Here is a 21,949-nt window from a genome sequence, read left to right as displayed (position 1 = left end):
GAAGTTTTTGCCCAGATATGTCGATACTGCTCTCAAAAAACTAACATTTTCCTTTGCTCCTTATTCAGGGCCCAAAACGAATTAAAATATCCTTTGGCCTCTCCGGACATTAGCTTGGTTTAGCCACGCATGGTGGGAGGCTATTTCTCAACACTTGGATAATTTACTACACACCATTGGAAACACTTATTGTGTTTTGAATTAGCCAGCATTTCTCTTGGTTTATAAATTTATCCACTGCTGAAATATGAGGTCATTATTTCCATACCCATGTAACATTATGTGGCGTGGTAAAAGTACCCACGGATTTTGCTCGGAACTGCGATGTTTTGTTACAGGGATTATATTAACTCATCAGTTGGAATATTACAGTGGTGACTGAACACACAGCACCAATTTCCAAGCCCTCTGCCAACCTTATCTGAATGCAGATAGCTTCAGCATGTAGTAAAGCACTCCATTTACACATGGTCCTCAATGGACCGTGACTTTATGGACTAAAAGGGTCAATTTGCCACACGTTCAGATCTACTGTAATCATTGTGTACCAAGTCCAGAAAATTAGCTCAGCAGCAATGGCACTGAAGCAATCTCCAGTCAAAAAACCCCGCTTGCTTAAATAAGATGGTGCTAGTTCAGACGGGCAGGAGTTTGACGTTTAAACAGGCAGTTTCCAATAAAAATGGTTATTCCACATCTCTATTGTGGAATGCCTTTCAGTTTCCCCGAAGAGAGTCTCAAACTCAAACTAAACATTTGCAAAGTCTTTCTCCTTCTCTCCCTGTTATACAGTTGGCCAAAGCAATCTCTGAGAATCCCCTGACGATATCTCTCTGCAGCTGTTCCCTCAGTCATAACAATTTCCAATATTTCTCCAAGCATTTTTGTTTCTAATTCTCTGGGTGCTGCAAAGTTATTTTTCCGTTCAAGGACACAATACATGTTCGAGAAACTGTGTAATTGCTAATTTTGTATAGGGTTTATCGGCATTGTGAGGGCGCAACAGTAGAGTTGCTGCCTTACAGCGCCAGAGATCTGGGTTTTATCCTGACTACGGGCGCTGTCCACATAGAGTTTGTACGTTCTCCCCGTTACCACGTGGGTTTTCTCCGGGTGCACCGGTTTCCTCCCACATTCCAAAGAGATATGGGTTTGTAGGTTAATTGGCTTCGACAAGTTGTAAAATTGTCTCCAGTGTGTAGGTTAGTATATGGAGTGTAGTGTGGATTTGGTGGGCCGGAGGGCCTGTTTCTGTGCCGTATCTTTAAGGTCCAAAGGCAGTCAGGGATGTTCAATGGGCATTGATGGAAAACATAAAACCTGCTCGCCATTGATTGACAAGGGGGTGATTTAACACTTTGGGCACAAGCTATTGTCTCTATGTGCAGCTTTTATTTAATAGCTTGGGTATCTTACAACCCTACTGTATGAACATTGAACTCTCCAATTTTAGGTAACCTATAAGAACCCCTACCACCTCCTCCACTCTCTTCCCACTCCCTGTGCCCCACCTGGACTTTTATCTATTTCTTCCCTCTCCCCCAAATGTCACCTACATTCTTTCCTCTAGCTTCACAATTTGCAACTCTTCAATCCTTTTGACTCACTCCTTTTGGTTTGGCATCTCTAGCCTTTGTCCAACCATCTGCCCATTAAATGCCCCCTCGCCTGTGTTCATCTATTAACCCCTCGCCTGGGTAAGAAAATAACTGCAGATGCTGGTACAAATCGAAGGTATTTATTTACAAAATGCTGGAGTAACTCAGCAGGTCAGGCAGCATCTCAGGAGAGAAGTTCATCTCTTACCTGCCACGTTTTGTCCCGCCCCTCCTCTCCTCTCCTCCAGGTTTCTTTCCACCCCCCCTTCCCAAAATCAGTCTGAAAAAGAGTCTTCATCCGAAACCTATCCATGTTCTCCAGAGATCTTGCCTGACCTGTTGGGTTACGTCCAGCACTTTGTGTCCTTTTTCATTAAATAGTGGTGGAGCTATTAAATGGTGACAGAAATGTCCGTGCATATCATTCATCAAGCCTCGTCTCCACGGAACTCGGCCTGCTTTGAGAAGCATTAATGTGGAACCTTATGTCAGTAGGGTTGTGATTTTGGAGTGTCCCGATGACCTGCCACCAGCAACTCTGCATCCAGAGTACTTTGTATTTGCCCAGCTGGAGGGTATCTGTGATCTCCCAGCTCCAGGTGGTCCAGACGGAGCTTCAGCAGGATCCTTTACTTGGCCAAGGTCTGACCCCAATCTAAACAGCAGGACCAGAGTGCTGGGTAGGATAGGAGGAGTGTGGTCCTCGGGACATCCATAATGTGGCGGCCACCTGCAATGCCTGTTTGCCCCAGGGTGCAGGACAGATCCTTGTGCAAATAAACTGAGTGCAGGCCAGGGGCCCAGCTTTACCTAGTTTCCCGGGAGACCAGGGACAATCCTTCTACCCTCACCTTAAAGGCATTTATTAACCTCTGCTTTCGTCAGAATCCTTCCACCCTCTCAGGTCAGCCTCAGGGACCTCTTTAGCTTAGAGATACAGCATGGAACTAGGCCCTTCATCTTACCAACCATCAATCACCCATTCACACTAGCTCTATGTTACTCACTTTCTCATACACTCATGGGGTTATAGAGACATACAGCATGGAAACAGGCACTTTAGCCCAACTTGGCCGTACCAACTAAAATGCCCCATCTTCACAAGTCCCACATGCCTATGTTTAGCCCATATCTCTCTTAGTGTTTCCTATCTATTTACCTAGCCAAATGTCTTTTAAATGTTGAATATCTTTTAACATTAGGGGCATTTTTTCCGGATGCCAATTAACCTACAAACCGCATATCTTGGGATGTGGGCAGAAACTGGAGCCAGAGGAAACCAGAGGAAACTCACGCAGTCAGAGGGAGAACATGCAAACTCCACACAGAGAGCATCTGATGTCAAGATCGAACCCAGATCTCTGATGCTGTGAGGAAGCTGCTGTGTCGCCCTTAAAGGGAGCCATGATCAGAAGGCGCAGGAGTACATGCTGTGGAACGCACTGAATCTCAGTGCAGTCACTGCAAAGGCCCTGCGGGGAAGAAGCACAGTCTCAGGTCCTCTGGCCACTGGCCACTGGGGGGACTGGACTCTGTGTAGCAACCTTTCATTGTTTGAGAAGGAAACGTGAGTGGCATTGACATGTTGGATGAGAATGTATTGAGCTGAAGTTCTAAGAAAGACATCTGGATTGTGTTTACTGTGTATATAATTAAGTATATTTTTTAGAAGAAGACACGTGATCTCGACCACTGTGCCTAGTGTCCAGGAAACAGTTCTCAGAAAACAAGAGTAAAGAAACTGATGATCATTGGACCTGATTTTTCAGTTAGAAGCACAGCAAAAAAACAGCTGATCCTATCCTATGTTTAGTTTAGGACAAAGATAGACACAAAAAGATGGATTAACTCCGCAGCATCTCTGGAGAGAAGGAATGGGTGATGTTTCAGGTCGAGACCCTTAATTTAGTTTAGTGATACAGCACGGACACAGGCCCTTCGGCCCACCAGGTCCGTGCCGACCAGTGATCCCCGCACATTAACACTATCCTACACACAATCGAGACAGTTTACAATTTTAACTAAGCCAATTAGCCTACAAACCGGAACGTCTTTGGCGCTTGGGAGGAAACCTGAGCTCTTGCAGAAAACCCATGCAGGTTTTGGGGATAACGTATAAACTTCGTACAGGCAGCACCCGTAGTCAGGATCAAACCCGGGTCTCTAATGCGAAGGCAGCAACTCTACCGCTGTGCCACTTTGCCATGTGAATGAATAAAATAACTTAAATACTAGTCGATCAAATATCCAGTTAAGCTGAATGTCTAATCATTACTCAGTATCAGGAAGTCCTGTTTAACCAATAACCAGTGTAGGTGACCTCAGTCTTTCCAAATTGGTTTGTTATTACTTTGCAACTATTGCTAAATAACTGGATGGTACCATCTTTAACATTCCAACCATGTGTCATTTCTGAGGTATTTGCAAATCTCATGCAGGGGCTCATTATGGGTGTCGATAGCTGGGGCAGGAGAAGGTAGCCACAAAATAATCAAGAGCATGGAGGGAAGTCAGGGCTCTTTGGGGAATTCAATTCAAATCTACAAGCTAGTCAAGCTGAGTTTTCATTTTAAAAGAAAATCTAAGAGCAGAGGAGGCTGAAGGGGGAGGGGAGTTGGGTATACACATTGATAGGGTCATAAAGTCATACAGCATGGAAACAGGCCTTTTGGCCCAACTTGCCCATGCTGACCAACACCAGTCCCACCTGCCTGCATTTAACTAATTTCCCTCTAAACCTATTCTATCCATGTACCCGTCCAATGTTTTAAAAGGTTAAGGAACATGAGAATTATGATCAGGAACATAAATAGTGGAGACAGAAATAGTTTTTTCCCCATAGTAGAGACATCTACTAGAGGGCAAAGGTTTCCAAGAATGGGGTCAGATGTTTAGAGTGAAATGAGAATGATTTTTTTCACACAGAGGATGGTTGGAATCTGGAACACACCAGAATGGTGGAGGCAGACTCTCACAACAGTTAAGAAATATCTGGATGGGTGTTTGAATTGTCAAGACAAAGAAGTCATATCTGGGGCATAATTTGGATAAATGTGAGGTTATCCACTTTGGTGGTAAGAACAGGAAGGCAGATTATTACCTGAATGGTGTCAAGTTAGGAAAAGGGGACGTACAAAGAGAGCTGGGTGTCCTAGTTCATCAGTCACTGAAAGTAAGTATATATGTACAGCAGGCAGTGAAGAAAGCTAATGGCATGTTGGCCTTCATGACAAGAGGAGTTGAATATAGAAGCAAAGAGTTACTTCTGCAGTTATACAGAGCCCTAGTGAGACCACACCTGGAGTACTATGTGCAGTTTTGGTTTCCAAATTTGAGGAAGGACATTCTTGCTATTGAGGGAGTGCAGCATGGGTTCACTAGGTTAATTCCCGGAATGGCGGGACTGTCGTATGTTGAAAGACTGGAGCGACTGGGCTTGTATACACTGGAATTTAGGATGAGAGGGGATCTTATTGAAACATATAAGATTATTAAGGGATTGGACATGGTAGAGGCAGGAAACATGTTCCCAATGTTGGGGGAGTCCAGAACCAGGGGCCACAGTTTAAGAATAAGGGGTAGGTCATTTAGAACGGAGATGGGGAAAAACTTTTTCAGTCAGAGAGTTGTAAATCTGTGGAATTCTCTGCCTCAGAAGGCAGTGGAGGCCAATTCTCTAGATACTTTTAAGAGAGAGTTAGATAGAGCTCTTAAGGATAGCGGAGTCAGAGGGAATGGGGAGAGGGCAGGAACGGGGTACTGATTGTAGATGATCAGCCATGATCACATTGAATGGCGGTGCTGGCTCGAAGGGCCGAATGGCCTACTCCTGCACCTATTGTCTATTCTCAGGTGTTTTCTTACTAAATTAAGTAATTTAGGCAGGGTGGAACACAAAGTGCTGGAGTAACTCAGCGGGTCAGGCAGTATCTCTGGCGAACATTGATAGGCAGCATTTAATATATTTAGTAATAACAGGCTCAGAGTTTTTCCCATGTTTGATTATTCACCCTCAGTCAGGAGGTTAAGTAGACTGGAAACAGTGTAAACATTCATGTTTTTGAAATTGCCTGGCTAGGGGATATCTTACATTCATCCACACAAATAGAGATGGCAGAATTTCAATTGATTCACCAAGGCAGTCTGAGGAGAGGACTTTGAAAAGCAGCAAATTTTCATCAATTACCTAGTACGAGAGGCTGGGAGCCCACATGAACATCCAGTCAAATGCCCTCAAGTTAGTATTCCCGGTTAGCATTTATGGAGTGTTGGAAGGAACAGCAGATGCTGGTTTACACTGAAGATAGAGAAAAAGCTTGAGTAACTCAGTGGGTGAGGCAGCATCTCTGGAGTAAAGGAATAGGAGACGTTTCAGGTCGAGACCCTTCTGCACGTTCATTTATGGAGAACTGTTTCCAAAGGTGAAATCTCCCCAAAATTGGTTTCATATATTTTTTTAAATGTATTTATTATGGGGAAAATATTTACGATGTTTAGGCAAGTTAATCCCTCGGCACCACTTAATTTTGAGATCTGAAGTGTCAGCTTTGTGGCAGTGGACCTTTTTGTCAGTTTATTAACATGGAGAATGTCACACTTGATTACTCTAGTGTGCGAGATGTAGCATTTTAATGAAATGCCATATTAGTTTGGGCCAATTTTCAATTAATCTCCACCTCCCACCCTCTTGTCTTCAGTAATTGATGTGAATCAGCTGCCTTTAAAGTCCTCTTGAGAAACAACATTAATTAACCAACTGAAATCCCGGCATCTCAATTTAACCTGCTATGTGGAAATGATAAAAGGCAGAATTAAAATTAGCCAATTCACTTCAACAAAGGACACTTTCTGGGACTGCAGTATATAATTTGGACTGTGATTTAAGTGAAACATACTCGTTAAGAAACGTCTTAATATTATGGGTGGGTTTTATACTATTAGAGTCTTCATTGAAAGCTGGTAGCAACTTTCTGATTCAGAGGTGATGGGTTCAAGCTCCACTTTAAAACCTTGAATTTATTTATAGAGTACACAGGGGAATCCCACATTGGTGATGATGCTAATTTTAGAACTCATTGCTCTACCAAAATCTGAATGCTCTCACAGATGTCACTGTTTGAAGAAGGGGACTGTTTGCTCAGTTCCAGGTCAATATCCACAACCAACACCCACCGATCACTGCAAGTTCGTTCGGACAGTTCACTCTCCCATGAGCCCAGTAAAGAACAGTGGCCATAGAAATTATGTCCGTCATGAGGTCATGTTGCAATTGTACAAGAAGTTGATGAGGCCACATTTAGAGTATTGTGTTCAGTTCTGGGCACCATATTATAGGAAAGATATTGTCAAGCTGGAAAGGGTGCAGAGAAGATTTACGAGGATGTTGCCAGGACTCGAGGGCCTGAGCTATAGGTTGAGCAGGCTAGGACTCTATTCCTTAGAGAGCAGGAAGATGAGGGGTGATCTCATAGAGGTGCACAAAATCACGAGAGGAATAGATTGGGTGGACGTACGGAGTCTCATGCCCAGAGTAGGGGAATCGATAATTGAGGGTGGAAAGATTTAATAGGAACCTGAGAAGTAACTTCTCACACAAAGGGTGGTGGGTGTAAGGAATGAGCTGCCAGAGGAGGTAGTTGCGGCAGGTGCTATCACAACGATTAAGAAATGTGTAGAAGATGGATGGGACACGTTTAGAGGGATATTGGCCAAATGCAGGCAGGTGGGCCTAGTGTAGATGGGACATGTTGGGTCGGTGTGGGCAAGTTGGGCCGAAAGGCTTGTTTCCATGCTGTCTGACTCTATGACTCTCTGATAAAATACTCTGCCTGCCCCCTTACTGTATTCCCAATCATGCTGATAATGGGAGGGGATCAAAAATTAAAAGGTAAAGAACATAACAACATTGGGAGCAGAGTGAACTATTTAACCCTTGAGCATGCATTAATATTCAACAATTTTTATGAGTTTTAGGAAGATACTGTGCAGGAACAGGCCATTCAGCCCATTAAGTCCATACCGACCTTAAACCACACACTTTACCCTAATTTCATTTTTTATTCTCCTCGCATTCTCATCATTCTCATCGAATTTCACTATTCACCTGCACGCTAGCGTCAATTTACAGGGTGCAGTTAATCTTCTAACCCACGTCTTTAGGAAGTGGGAGAAAAATGGAAACCCATGCAGTGGCAGGGAGAATGGGAAAATCCACTCAAAGGGCACCCAAAGTTAGGAATGAACTTGAGTCTCTGGCTCTATCAGCTGCAGCACTATGCCTCCGAGACTTCAAATATTTATGTATTTTCACCATGGCCTTGAATACCCCGTGAACATCAGTGCAATGCTAAATGAAAAGGTATACAGGTAGGAGCTGTAACTTGTCAAATAATTGCACGTCTGACAGCATGTCTGCAAGCAGGGTGCATGGCACATTTCCATCCTACAGGCCCTTCAATCATGCCAGATCTATCTTTTACTCTCAACCCCATTCTCTTGTCTTCTCCTTATAATTGTTGACACCCACACTATTCAAGAATCTGTCAATTTGCACCTTAAAAATGTCCAGTGACTTGGCCTCCCCAGCAGTTTGTGGTGATGGTTTTCACCGATTCACCACCCTCTGACTAAAGAAATTCCTCCTCATCCCCTTTCTAAAGGTACGTCCTTTTATTCTGAGGGTGTGGTCTCTGGTCCTAGACTCTCCCACTAGTGGAAACATCCTCTCCGCATCCACTCTATCCAGGCATTTCACTATTCGGCTGCTGCAAGAAATAATTTAATTATTCCATTTTCGGTACATATGGCGATTAAAAACTCTTGACCCTTTTGACTCTTGACTTTGCACTGAGCAAAGACAGTGTCTTGTTTCATCTGCTAGACACACAGGAACGAGCTGGGTTGCTCCGTCTCTGCAGCTCAAAGAGCAGCCAGCAATGCAGCAACAGCATATTCCTGGAGGGTCAACGACACAGAGGAATCTGAAGCACATTCTGAATTTGTCCGGAGCTGAGACTATTAGTCGTCCTAAACTGCGTTAGTTCCCAGATGCCGGGCAGACAGCACTATTTCACTGCCAGCATCAAGCTCCATAAATCTCAATGGGAGGCAGGCAGCCAATAATCACTCCGCTGATTAATTTCAAGAAGCTGAAAGAGAAGGCAATCTGCTTGTATTAAAGGGAGCACTGCATCACTCCAGAGTCATAGGAATGTCTTTCAGGGCAATGCTGAATGCATTAAATATTTATATTGCTCAAAACTTGCACGATTTGTCAAGGTCAAACTCGGAGAGTGCGCACGACACCGCAGAAAACGAACGTGAATTTGTGACTTCACTGGTGGGTGATGGAGTCGGAGGGATGGCAGGCAGTGGGGATGAGGTAGGCAAGGTAGCAGAGAGAGGGCAAGGAGGAGGAGAAAATGGCTCTGAATGTGTATATGTAAGTGTACTCCTGCAGGCTGCTGGCAAAATGTCACCTCTCACTGCCTCAGGAAAGCAGCAGCTATCAGCAAGGATCTCCGCCATCCAGACAATGGCCTCTTCTCACTGCCACCATCAAGGGTAGAGGTTTAGTTTAGAATAGTTGAGCGATGCAGCGTGGAAATAGGCTCTATGGAGGAGAATGAGGGGAAAGGTAGAGCATAGAGGACAAAGTTAGAGAAGCTGAGGAAAGGAGGTAATGGAAGAAGAGGAGGACAAAAGGGGACGAGAGAGAAAGAAATAACAAGCAAGAGAATTGAAGAAGGGTCCTGGCCTGAAACGTTACCTGTCCTTGTCCTCCAGAGATACTGCCTGACCAGCTGAGTTACTCTAGCACCTTGTGTTCTCTGCAAGAGTCCTTGTGTCTGCATAGCTGATTGTGTTAGGAAGAAATGCCCAGAGCTGGCTGCTCAATTGCCATCACATCAGCAGCCACCTCAGCATTGCTTCAGCTGAAGGCAAGGTGAAACCAGTCTACTTTGCCATTACCTTTTGAATAACCTCCCGTCATAGATTTCAGCTGCGTTTAAAATACATTTTCTTTTGCTGGTCCCTCACTCTACTCTTCCTGCTCACCACTCTCTTTGCCTGAGAGCGAGTGAACCAATTCCCTCAGGCAGTCTGGCATTAAGCTTGCTCATTTCCGGGCCTTCCCCATTACAAATCGCTTCGAGTCCTCTGGCCTTCCCAAGAGCACCAAGCTCATCGGTGAAAATCAAATATCGATTAGAAGCAGGATAGAGGGAGATGGAGGAGTGGGGGGGGGGGGGGGGGGGGGGGGGGGGGGTGACCGCAAATTAGTCTTAACAAAATCAGGTTCATAAACCACATTATACTCAATGAGATAACAGCAGCTGCAAGCTAAATCATTTTATACTCCTTTGAATGCATGGCAGTAAGTTCCGGTTTCCCTTGTACTGTTTCTGGAAGAGTGTTTTCACCGCTTCTGGGTAGACAATAGACAATAGGTGCAGGAGGAGGCCATTCGGCCCTTCGAGCCAGCACCTCCATTCAATGTGATCATGGCTGATCATTCTCAATCAGTAGCAGACAATATCTGGTGCTTGTAGAAACAAGAAACTGCAGATACTGGTTTACAAAAGAAGACACTAAATGCTAGAGCAGCAGAACATGGACAGGTGACATTTCAGGTCGGGACCCTTCTTCAGACTGATTGTAAAGAGGGGAAATAAAACTGGAAGAGAGGAGTGGCAGGACAAAGTCTAGCAGGTAATAGGGGTTGATAGAGGAGAAAGGGGGTTTTGAAAGGCAGATTGTTGGACAAAGGCCAGAGATGAAAAGACAGAAGGTCTGAGACAAAAGGATTGAGGAGTTGTGAATTGTGAAGCTAGAAGAAGGAATGTAGGTGGAAGGGGAGAGGTAGGAGAGAATTAAGTGCGAGTCCAGGTGGGTCACAGGGGAGGGGGCAGGGGATAAATGGGGAAAAGACAGGGAGGGGCGGTTGCATAGGTACCTACTGCTTTATACATACTGGTGCCCTTGCACGAGTTACACCTGAATGGAGGTGCTAAGTGTGTGTGTGCGCGCGCACGCGTGCATATGTATGTGTGTGTGTTAAGTGTGTGTGTGTGTGTGTGTGTGTGTTCGTTCCTAAAGGCCTTTTCTTGTGCTGTACTGTTCCATGTTCTATTGTATCTTTATTGGTATGTGTGTGTGCTGCACGCAATACACCAAATGCGGCCTAACCACTGTCCTAAAAGCTGCATCATGGCTACACTTAATGCATCTATACAGAAACAGATGCACACACAGTAATGCATGCTGTTGCACACAACACATTTATGCTCATGAGCCTTTATTTTAATATTTAAAGGCTGCTGTAGATCGGAAGTACTTGATAAATAGAGGGAAGAAAGGTTAGCACAGGTAGATGGGAATGGGAGGTTGAAGCGGTAATCAGAGTAGCCATGATTTTACTAAATAGCAGAGTAGGCTTGAGAGGTGGAGTATTCTACTGCTGGTACAAATATCTTCATATTTGCACACATACAGGCACTCACAATTATGAGTATGGAGGCATATGCCTGGAAACATAGATGTTTGCATGCATTTAACATTTGGGTTTACATTAACTCATGTAAAAATAAATGTATATTCATTGGCACAAATGCAAAGGCAGTCAAACAGGCACATATTCATACAAACAACAGGCATATATACACATTCACATTTAGATCTCAGTCCAGGAGATGCTGAAAGAACACTGCAGGCTTTCCTCTACTCAAACTACTGTACCCAGCTTTAGAAAGAAAGAATATTTTGCATTTCATTTTTGCAAAGGTTTTACTTGCTTAGTTTTAAATCACAATTTCTCGTCTTTATATCCAATCTGTAACGTTACACATTTCAGCGATTCATTTCTTCGTTAAATCTTTTCTATATTTAGGGTTTGTTTTCACAGGCAAAGTAAAAAAAAAATCCCAAATCTGTTGATAGTTTAAAATGTGTAAATGAGGAGCTGTTTCGAGTGTAAACAACATGTGGGCTTCTTTTGCAACTACATCGCTTTTTTTTAAAAACACTTTTATTAAAGATGTATCAAGCTTAGCAATTTCATCATTGGCACTTCCCAAAGAAACAAAGCAAATGGCAATCTTAGCAACTGGTATTTATCCTTGCCCTGTGACATTGAGGAGTCTGGTATTGCTGGAGATGTATGGAAAGCCTCGGTACAATTATTCTCTGGAAATAGGTGTGAATAGTTGATAGTTTAGCTTAGTTTCGAGATACAGCGCAGAAACAGGCCCTTCGGCCTACCGAGTCCACACCGGCCAGCGATCCCCACACACCAACACTACCCTACACACACTAGGAACAATTTTACATTTTACATTTATACCAAGCCAATTAACCTCAACCAAATTCTGATATTCCTTTCAGCCCTAAGCTCTTCCAGGATCCTGCTTTGGCCTCTTACATATGTGGTCACTCCACCATTGCTCTCCGTATCTTCAGATACCTGGCCCTGAGGTCTCGATTTGCTTTGTAAAATCCCTCTACCTCACCACCACTTTCCTCCTTAAAGATTCCCTCAAGCCTCATCTTTCTGACCACCCTTTAGTAATCTGTCAAATCTTGCTTCATAATCTGTGTTTAAGATGTATAAGATCATGTGTGGAATAGATAGGGTAAATGCATAAAGTCTTACCCAGAGTAGGGGAATCGAGAACCAGGGGATATAGATTTAAGGAAAAGGGGGAAAGATCTAATAGGAACCTGAGGGGCAGCTTTCTTTTACACAAAGAATGGTAGGTACATGGAACGAGCTGCCAGTGGAGGTAGTTGAGACAGGTGCTAGCACAATGTTTAAAAAACACTTGGACAGGTACATGGATAGGACAGGTGTAGTAGGATATGAGCCAAACCCAGACAGGTTGTACTAGTATAGATTAGGCATGTTCGTTGGGGTGGGAAAATTGGGCCGAAGGACCTGTTTCCATGCTGTATGACTCTCTCTGAGCATCACCAGATTTCTTATTAGGTGAGGAGAAGTGCTTTAAGAGAGTTAGTTGCCATTTGTTTGCTTGCTCTCAATGGGTGAGCCTCTGCTCTTTGGGTTCTGCAGGATGACCATCATATTTATTGGCCACTTTCCTGGCCGTCCATTAGTGTTCACATGTACTTGCGATGTGGCCCAGCACAAAAATCAATTTGTCATCATTATGAAGCAATTTCTGAGATTACCACCGGTGTGCGGATGACTCATCCTCAACTGCATCTGGGAACAGTACTGGGAACTCATCTGGGAACAGTACTGGGAACTCATCCGCAGGCTGGAGAGAAAGGGTGATTCTCTGCGGCAAACGGCGCAGTCTTCACAATTGAAGAAGCGTCATTAATTTGAGGAAGCAATGGGCCATTTGTGGTCACATTTGGCTTATCAGGCAACTGAACCATCCTACCCACAACAGGAGAGCAGTCCTGAGCTGCCACCCACCTCATTGGAGACCCTCAGACTATTTTTAATCAGACTTTACCTTGCACCAAACGTTACATCTTTATCCCGTATCTGTAAACTGTGGATGGCGCGATTGTAATCATGTATTGTCTTTCCGCTGACTGGTCAGCACGCAACTAAAGCTTTTCGCTGTACTTTGGTACACGTGACAATAAACTACACTGATAAACATAGTACTCAGTAGCAAAGATACTAGAGGAACAAGATGGACCACTCCATTGAAATCGCGTATACTGAAGTGTAGTACGCAAAGGAGCCATTTTAGTAGGCAAAACCCGCCGTTCGCGATGCCTCTCGCAGTGCAATCAGTGCTTTGGGGGAACAGTATGTGTAATGATACCATTAAAATGCAGAATATATCTCATCTATCAGTTCACAGATTTTTGTTATTTTTCTTTTTAAATGTTTCTGCAATTTCTGACTACCAAACTGGCGCCATGACGTACTACGGATTTTAGGATCGAGTGGTCTATCTTGTTCCTCTAGTATCTTTGCTCAGTAGACACTATAAAAAAAATTAAAAGTACAATCAAAAAGAACAAAAAAAACAATATTAGTGCAAAATCGAAAACAAAGTTCCAAGTCCCCAGTGCAATCAAGGCAGTTCATATTTCGGAGTTTAGTTGGAGTTCGTAGTGCTCAAGAGCCTGATGGCTGTTGGGAAGAAGCTGGTCTTGAACCTGGACATTACTGTTTTCACGTTCCTGTACCACCTTCCTGATGGCAGGAGTGAAATGGGCGCATGGACAGGGTGGTGTGGGTCTCTGATGATGCTGGCTGTGTTGTTTAGACAGCACCTCCTATAGATCCCTTCGATGGTGGGGAGGTCCCTGGTCGTTCGAGTTTCCAAAACTACTAGGTGATGCAACCAGTCAATATGCTCTCTAACATACACCTGTAGAAGTTCAAGAGCGTGTTCTTTGACATACCGAATCTTCTCAATCTTTTAAGTAAGTAGAGGCATTGATGGCCTTTTTTAATGAATGCACCGATGTGACCCTGTGACCACATCAATCTCTCTGGAGTGCTTCACTATCTTCCCACATGCCAAAGGTGTGCCAGTCAAGAGTTAATCAGTTACTGTATTACCCTTCAAGCAGGTAGCTGGTGGTAGAATCAGGGTGGAGTTGATGTGTGAGAGAATAGGCTACAGAGAAATAAGTGGAGGAATGTGATTAATGGTAATGTTGCTGGAGTTTGGATAAAATCAGTGGTTGAATGATTTCCATCTACGCTATAAGAAATATGATAGAAGAAAATCACCTTGTATCAACTTCTATTTCCAGTTCACAGAAGAAAATACAATGGATTTTGTATCAAGCATGCCCTCTATTAAAACCTTTGTACTCAGAAAACCTTCTATAGAAAGATATTTCACCCAAATACAGAATAGTTTGTAGAATGAGCAACTAGGGCTTCCTGTATTCGCAAGAATGTGAAGGTTCTTTTTATGTGTGAGACTATATAACCAGTAAGCAAAACAAAGTGCTGGAGGAACTTAGTAGGTCAGGCAGCATCTATGGAAGGAATGGACAGGCGACATTTCGAGTCAGGACCCTTTTTCAGACTCAACATCCGAGATGCTGCTTGACATGTCGAGTTCCTCCGATACTTTCTGTTTCGGTCAAGATCCCAGCATCTGCAGTTCCTTGTATCACCAATGTAGGAAGGACAGCGTCAAGTAAACATTGTCAAATCTGCACAATCTGTTTCAGAGTCAATTGGTGCCAGCAATGGCACAGCATAGAAAGGGCCTTGGCATGATGTGACTTGTATAAGCCGAGAGATAGATATGTTTAGGGAATGTAATATAATATTACCTCAAAGCTCAGGATGGTTCCTGTGCTTACCGTCTACAAGTTCAAGTGTGAAAGAAGTAGAATAGAGTCTTCTTTCATAACACATTGGTGAAGCAATTGAGGTCACTCAGAGTTAATGTTGGAAGCAAAAAAGCATTCACGATTTGCCTGGACGTGAATGACGTGAATAAAGAATGGATGGTTGATGGAATATGAGAAAAACATTGATAACAATGATTAGCTCTAAGCAATCACATGAAGGTAAAACACCAATGTGGTCCAAATTGCTTGCTCTGGCCTTACAACATACAGGTTTGTCTAATCATGGAGCATTTCCCATCTGATAGTTTAGTTTAGTTTAGAGATACAACTTGTAAACAGGCCCTTTTCGAGCCCATGCCAACCAGCGATCACTCATGCACTAGTTCCATCCTACACACTAGGGACCTACAGAAGCCAATTAATCTACAAACCCGTGTGTCTTTGGAGTGTGGGAGGAAACCGGAGCACCCGGGGAAAACCCACCCGGTCACAGGGCGAACGTACACACTCCATAGTCAGGACGAAACCCGGGTCTCTGGCGCTGTAAGGCAGCAACTCTACCGCTGCACCACTGTGCCGCCCTCATCTTAAATTGGGTCATTACTTTCTATTAAACAAATTAGGAATTTTCATAAATTCAATGCAAGTTTCCAGGAAAGATTCAAATAAGCTTTTGAACAATACAAGGCCTCTGTTGACCGATAATTATGCACGTAGATGATCTGTGCCGATAGGCTGATTTTAGTGAAAGTTATCACACCCAAGTTTCCTTTCAAACTCATTCATTCTCAGTTTCCAACTGCGGTCACTGGATAGTGAGCATCAGCAATGGTTGGTTTTTGACCTTGTTTGCCTTTGGATACTGAAGTCAACCAATATACCCTAATTACAACTCAAGCAATGGTCAATTAATTTGGTACAGCTCGGCAATGAATCTTGGGCCTATCTTGGCTGTAATAAGTACTGTTCTCTCTTTCTTTCTTTGGGACACATGCAATGCACAGTGATACCCAAGTTATTAGGCAGGTGCCTTCCAGAAGGAACTGCAGATGCTGGTTTATCTTCGTCTGAGGATGGGTCTCTACCCGAAACGTCACCTATTCCTTTTGTCCAGAGATGCTGTCTGACCCGCTGAGTTACTCCATAATTCTGTGCCTATAAACAAGTCCATGACGTGCAGGAAGGAACAGCAGATGCTGGGTTATACCGAAGATGGACACAAAATGCTGGAGTAACTCAACGGACCGGGCAGCATCTCTGGAGAAAAGGAATAGGTGATTTTTCTAGTTGGAACCCTTCTTCAGAGTGAAAGATAGAGGTGGGGGGTAGGAGTTGGACTGGAGGTGAGAAAAGGCCATATCAAACCAGGGTTGGGCTTTTCACTGTTTTTTTTTCAGTTTCTTTTGTTTGTTTTCTAACCTTTTCTCGACTCGAGTCCCTCCCCCCCCCCCCCCCCCCCCCTCCCCTCCCCATCGCTATCTTTCAATCTGAAGAAGAGTTCTGACCCAAAATTTCACCTATTCCTTTTCTCCAGAGATGCTGCCTGTCCCAAACAAGTTAATGACTCTCTTTACTATGCCTGGTGTTATTTGCCAACAAAACCCTGCTGGTGTTAATATCCAGGTATTACACGAAGGAAATCATTTGATTCAACCGACTCCTGGGAGTTCAATGGATATAGATACAAAGCCTCTTTAAGATGAGAGGGGCAAAGTTTCAAGGGGATGTACGGGGCAAGCTTTTATTTTTACGCAGAGAGTTGTGAGTGCCTAGAACGTGCTGTCAGGGGTGGTGGTGGAGACTGACACCATAGGGACCTTTAAGAGGATTTTAGATAGGTACACGGACATGCAGGAAATGGAGGGATTTGGCAGAGGAAATTAGATTAATGTAGTTTCATATTGGGCACAGACATTGTGGGCTGAAGGGCCTGTTCCTTCTTCTAAAGAAGGGTCTTGACTTGAAACATCACCCATTCCTTCTCTCCAGAGATGCTGCCTGTCCCACCGAGTTACTCCAGTTTTTTGTGTCTATCCAGGGAATAGAGTCCTAGCCTGTTCAACCTCTCCCTATAGCTCAGGCCCTCGAGTTATAGCAACATCCTCCTTACCCCTTTGTGTGTTTATCCAGAATCCCCTTTAAATTTATCCATGCATTTCATCTCCCCTTTTCCAGATGGCTGAGAATTTTCACATTTTCACCATTCTCGGATCATTGGCATTCCTTGTTTCAGGAAGCTATATGGGCAAGGAAAGAGAGATTGAGGATGAAGGGGAAAGAGGGAGCAAGTCAAACGTCTGTCTACTGGTGTGGAAAGAATTGAAACATGACTTGTTAGAGGTGAGGTGGTTGCAAGGGAACAAAAGTGTTTACAGATCTGTTATTCTATTGCCATTAAGAATTTCATTGTTCTGTCTTTGATACATACGACAATCAAACACTTGACTCTTGCAATGTGATTGAAACCTCATTGCCTCTTCATTTCTGAGGCAATTAGGGATGAGCTATTCATTTACAAATAAATTTTAAAACACAAACAAATAAAATTTAAAAATCTGCACCAATATCTCCTTATGTGACGTGGCATTGATTTTTGTCAGATGGCAGTAATATCATATCATATCATATCATATATATACAGCCGGAAACAGGCCTTTTCGGCCCTCCAAGTCCGTGCCGCCCAGCGATCCCCGTATATTAACACTATCCTACACCCACTAGGGACAATTTTTACATTTACCCAGCCAATTAACCTACATACCTGTACGTCTTTGGAGTGTGGGAGGAAACCGAAGATCTCGGAGAAAACCCACGCAGTTCACGGGGAGAACGTACAAACTCCTTACAGTGCAGCACCCGTAGTCAGGATCGAACCTGAGTCTCCGGCGCTGCATTCGCTGTAAAGCAGCAACTCTACCGCTGCGCTACCGTGCCGCCCTTGAAAGGCATCCTAAAGTCAACTGTTTCATAGGAATGTAGATAATAAAAGGACAACACCAATCAGCCCTTCTCGATTCTCCGCCAAACAATAAGATCATGGCCGATCATTGGCATCAATTTCCATTACAAACTCCATGCTCCCTTCATCACCTTAAGAAGCCACAAGAACTACTGAATCTACTCGGTGACTAAGCCTTGACATCCCACTTGGGTAAAGAATTGCAACCATCCACTATCCTTCGGGTGAAGATTTTTCTTCTCCTTTCTACCCTGAGCAGATTACCCATTATTTTAACACTGTGACCCTGGCTCTAGATGCCTCAGCCTGGGGAACATCATCCCTGCACCCAGGCTGTCAAGCTTCACGAGACGTTGGCCTGTTTGAGCGAGATGGCCTCTTGTAAAGTATGGGCACAGTCCCCCCAATCCCGCCCCACAAGACAATCACAGCAGCCCATGAATCAGTCTGGTGAAAGCCCCTTGCATTGGCTCCATTGCAAACATAACTCTCTTCAGAGAGGGGTGCATAATATTCCAATGTCCTACATAAATAGTGGATAGAGTGGATGTGTAGAGGATTCTTGATGAGTACGGGTGTCATGGGTTATGGGGAGAAGGCAGGAGAAAAAGGTTGAGAAGGATAGATAGATCAGCCATGATTACATTGTGGAATGGACTTGATGGACCAAATGGCCTAATTCTGCTCCAATAACCTATGAACCTATGAATTGGAGAATATTGACGGCTTGCCTCTGGGTGTATCATACAGACACATCTTTCATCTTCGCTTCACTCTGGGGAAATTCTGGAGGATTGATAATTGTGTGAGTCACAGCTCTGCCAAGACTTCCATTTCTTCCAGTCTGAGGAAAGAGACCATTCACCAAGGCCACCACAGGCCGATCCAGTACTTAATTGGGCCAAACAGCTGAATCGTTATACTGTATACTTTAATGAAAAACACTTCTAAATGGATATCAATAAGCCAAATGGATGAATAGATGCTCTAGTTATTTATCAGTGTGCAAACTCTATGCCTTCTTCTGAACATGAGAACCGGGTACAATACAGTGCTTTCATGCACCTCTAACCATTGGCTAAGCAACAGCCTGGGTGTCTTTACACTGTCCTTGATTTCTCGTACTTGTATAATACCAATCGTCCTGTATTGATTTTGAGAATGAACAGCATCACAACCTTGTGTAATTTAATGGCCCAAGGATAGTTAAATCAGAGTTGCTCAGTATTGATCAGTCTCGGAGATTCCCAGCAGAGGTGTGTGCATGCAGAGGCTAAGAATTGTGGCTAATGGTTTCGCAGACTATCACCATTGCAGTGAAACAAGTAGGAATACAGAACATCAAAGGCATGGCCTGCAGCCAAGTACTAGCAGGGGAAAAAAAATCTTGCAAAGTCATTGTACAAGTGAGTAACCTACAAGGCAACATTAACAAGATTGTCTTTCCCTAAGTCTCTGCAATAGACAAGAATTAATTAGCCCAAAGCAGTGAACGACCTTGAAATTCATCTCAGAACCAAGCAGGAAATAATAGAAAGCACGCGCGTGCACACTCACCCATAGACACACACCCACTCTCACACGCGCGTGCACACTCACCCATAGACACACACCCACTCTCACACGCGCGTGCACACTCACCCAGACACACAACCCCTTCACACGCGCGTGCACTCACCCAGACACCCACCCACTCACACGCGCGTGCACACTCACCCACAGACACACACCCACTCTCACACGCGCGTGCACACTCACCCACAGACACACACCCACTCTCACACGCGCGTGCACACTCACCCAGACACACACCCACTCTCACACACGCAGACACGCACATACTCGCACACACACAGACACGCACACACTCGCACACACGCAGACCCACATATACTTGCACACACACACACAGCCCCACATACACGCAGACACACACACAGGCACAAATTAAAAAAGGGAAACAATGGTTATTTGACAAATATATACACAGCTTTCTGATTATTCACTCATCACAGAGTATCAGATTAATTTTCTTATGTGAAGTGGAAAAGCAGGGTCTAATTGGTCTAATTTCAAATGTAATGGAACCCATTCACAGAAGAGCCAGAATATGAGTTAACAAAATGTTTTCTTTTAAAATGTCACAATTTTCATCAATCAGCCCAGAGGATCAGCAGAGGATTCCCGTTACAACGTAATGCTTCATGGTAAATAAAAGGAACTACTAACGAGGACTCACGGGATTATAAAACACACCAACACTGGCTCGGTTTCTATCCTGCAATGTCATTAAGCACAAAGCACTGTGAATGGGGAAAGTGGTGGGGGGAGGTGGGGTGGGGTGGGAGAAGGGAAACATTGATTTAAGATATTTTGCTGCAATGATAGTTCTGATTGACATTAGTTTTGGGAGGGATATTTTCTTTCTCTTCTCAGCTTTTTTTTTTTTTAAAGAAGGACCACATTTGTAAGTGCTCGGTTGATGCAAACATTGATATCAAAGTAAAGATCAACAGATCCGTTGCTTTCTAAACTGAATTGAAAGGGTTACAATTACGCTGTCTATAATCACTCTGAATTGTACACAGGCTGAATAGAATTGCAAAAAAAAAAATCACCTTCTATAAATTTATTTTTTCCCCTAATAAAACTTAATATTAAGTTTGCCTGTCGGCTTTTTTTTTAAACATCAAAGTACAACATTATGAAAAGCAGCAAGTATTTCCTTCCAGGAATGACAACAATGAAAAAAGGCAAGTTACTTACTAAACGCTGGTGGAATAACAAGGTTTGTGTCGGTCATTTGGGGAAGTGAGATAGTTGTCGATTCTGTTGCCTCACGACTTCTGGTGACCACAGTTTCTGGGGAGAACGACTGGACAATGATGGAGGATAGGAAGGAAGGAGTGGAGGTTGGGGGATGAGAGGAAGGGCTAGGAAAGGGCATTGAGGTGGGCGTCAGAGGGTCATCGGGAGTGTTCTGTGTCTGGACAAAGTCGGATATCAGAATGGTGGTTGTGAAGGTGGCTGACGGAGGCCATTCTGCCACTGTTGCTTGGTCAGCAGAGATGACAGGACCCTGGCCTATGCGCTTGGGATCAAGGTGCGTCAGAGGTTCGTACTCAAATATCTTGTCCACGAAAACCCACTTGAGGCCAGCAATGCAAAGGCACAGGCTCGCCAGGCAGGCCAAGATGGGGACGATGCAGATCTTCTCAGAGTTTAAGCAGGTTCGCACACGCTCCACCTCCATACAGATGCAGCAGGTAGCAATGAGACCGCTCAGTCCCAGTGCACCGTTCCCGTCCACCTGGCTGGCTGTGGAACTCCCATCTGCTGTGCCGGATGGGGTCGGACAAGGAGGGGTGGAGGATTCGGGGGAGCTCGAGCCCAATTCCTCAGCCATGGTTCTACTGCATTAGCCTGCTCTCCGGAAAACCTCTCAAATAACAAGTGGACGAGGGCAGGGAGGAGCAGGGAGACGATCCATCAGACAGGCGGCGATGGCAGCACCGTTTGCTCGGTGGGGAAGGCGAGAGGCAACGCGGTCGCTCTTCACTGCTTCAGACCCTCTCCGGTGGATTTAGGGAGTCCCGGCAAAAAAACGCTCAGTCATTCCCGGGTTCGGCAAGCAGTTCAGCTGCCAGACGGAGGGAGTGGCCTTTCTTCTCAGCCAGACGTCCTTGGGTGCTCCCTCTATTCTCTCACCTGCGGAGTCGGTGGGAGGGATGGCTCCCCGCACCTTGAGGAGAGACGCACCACACGAGCCGGCAGCAGAGGCAGCAGCAGGATGCTGCTGTGACTCAGTGTGGCTGCAGCACTTGCGACACAGAGAAGATGAAGTGATTAAGAAGCAGCAGGTGCCTGTCTTCTGTGCAGAGTGGAAGCGAGGTCATTAGTTACAGAGGGTGGGAGGCAGAGAAGGAGGGGTAGAGAGAGAGGGAGAGGCCAAACTCAGCTTCCTCCTCCTCCCACTTTACACACACACAAACACACACTCACACTGATACACACACACACAGACACACTGCAGGGTACGTCTTCCCGAAATTAAAAAAAACACATACACACACTCACACACACTTATACG

General features: G+C 44.5%; 1 protein-coding gene across 2 annotated transcripts in view; it reads right to left on the bottom strand.

Moving 5' to 3' along the window:
- Positions 1-21,949, bottom strand: part of nrg1 (neuregulin 1) — a 402,338-nt gene that overhangs the window by 107,045 nt on the left and 273,344 nt on the right. The window contains exon 1 of one of the 2 annotated variants that reach the window (XM_078403801.1): positions 20,626-21,929. The exons of the other annotated variant lie outside the window; for it this stretch is intronic. Coding sequence (XP_078259927.1) covers positions 20,626-21,265 — 640 coding nt within the window. The 5' untranslated portion in view covers positions 21,266-21,929. Of the gene's footprint in view, positions 1-20,625; positions 21,930-21,949 lie in introns of those variants that run through there. 2 annotated transcript variants of the gene reach the window in all.

The sequence above is a fragment of the Rhinoraja longicauda genome, chromosome 1 (genome assembly GCF_053455715.1).
Source record: "Rhinoraja longicauda isolate Sanriku21f chromosome 1, sRhiLon1.1, whole genome shotgun sequence".
Taxonomy (NCBI): domain Eukaryota; kingdom Metazoa; phylum Chordata; class Chondrichthyes; order Rajiformes; family Arhynchobatidae; genus Rhinoraja; species Rhinoraja longicauda.
The sequence above is the reverse complement of the archived record's forward strand: the minus strand, read 5'-3'. Positions and strand labels throughout refer to the sequence as shown.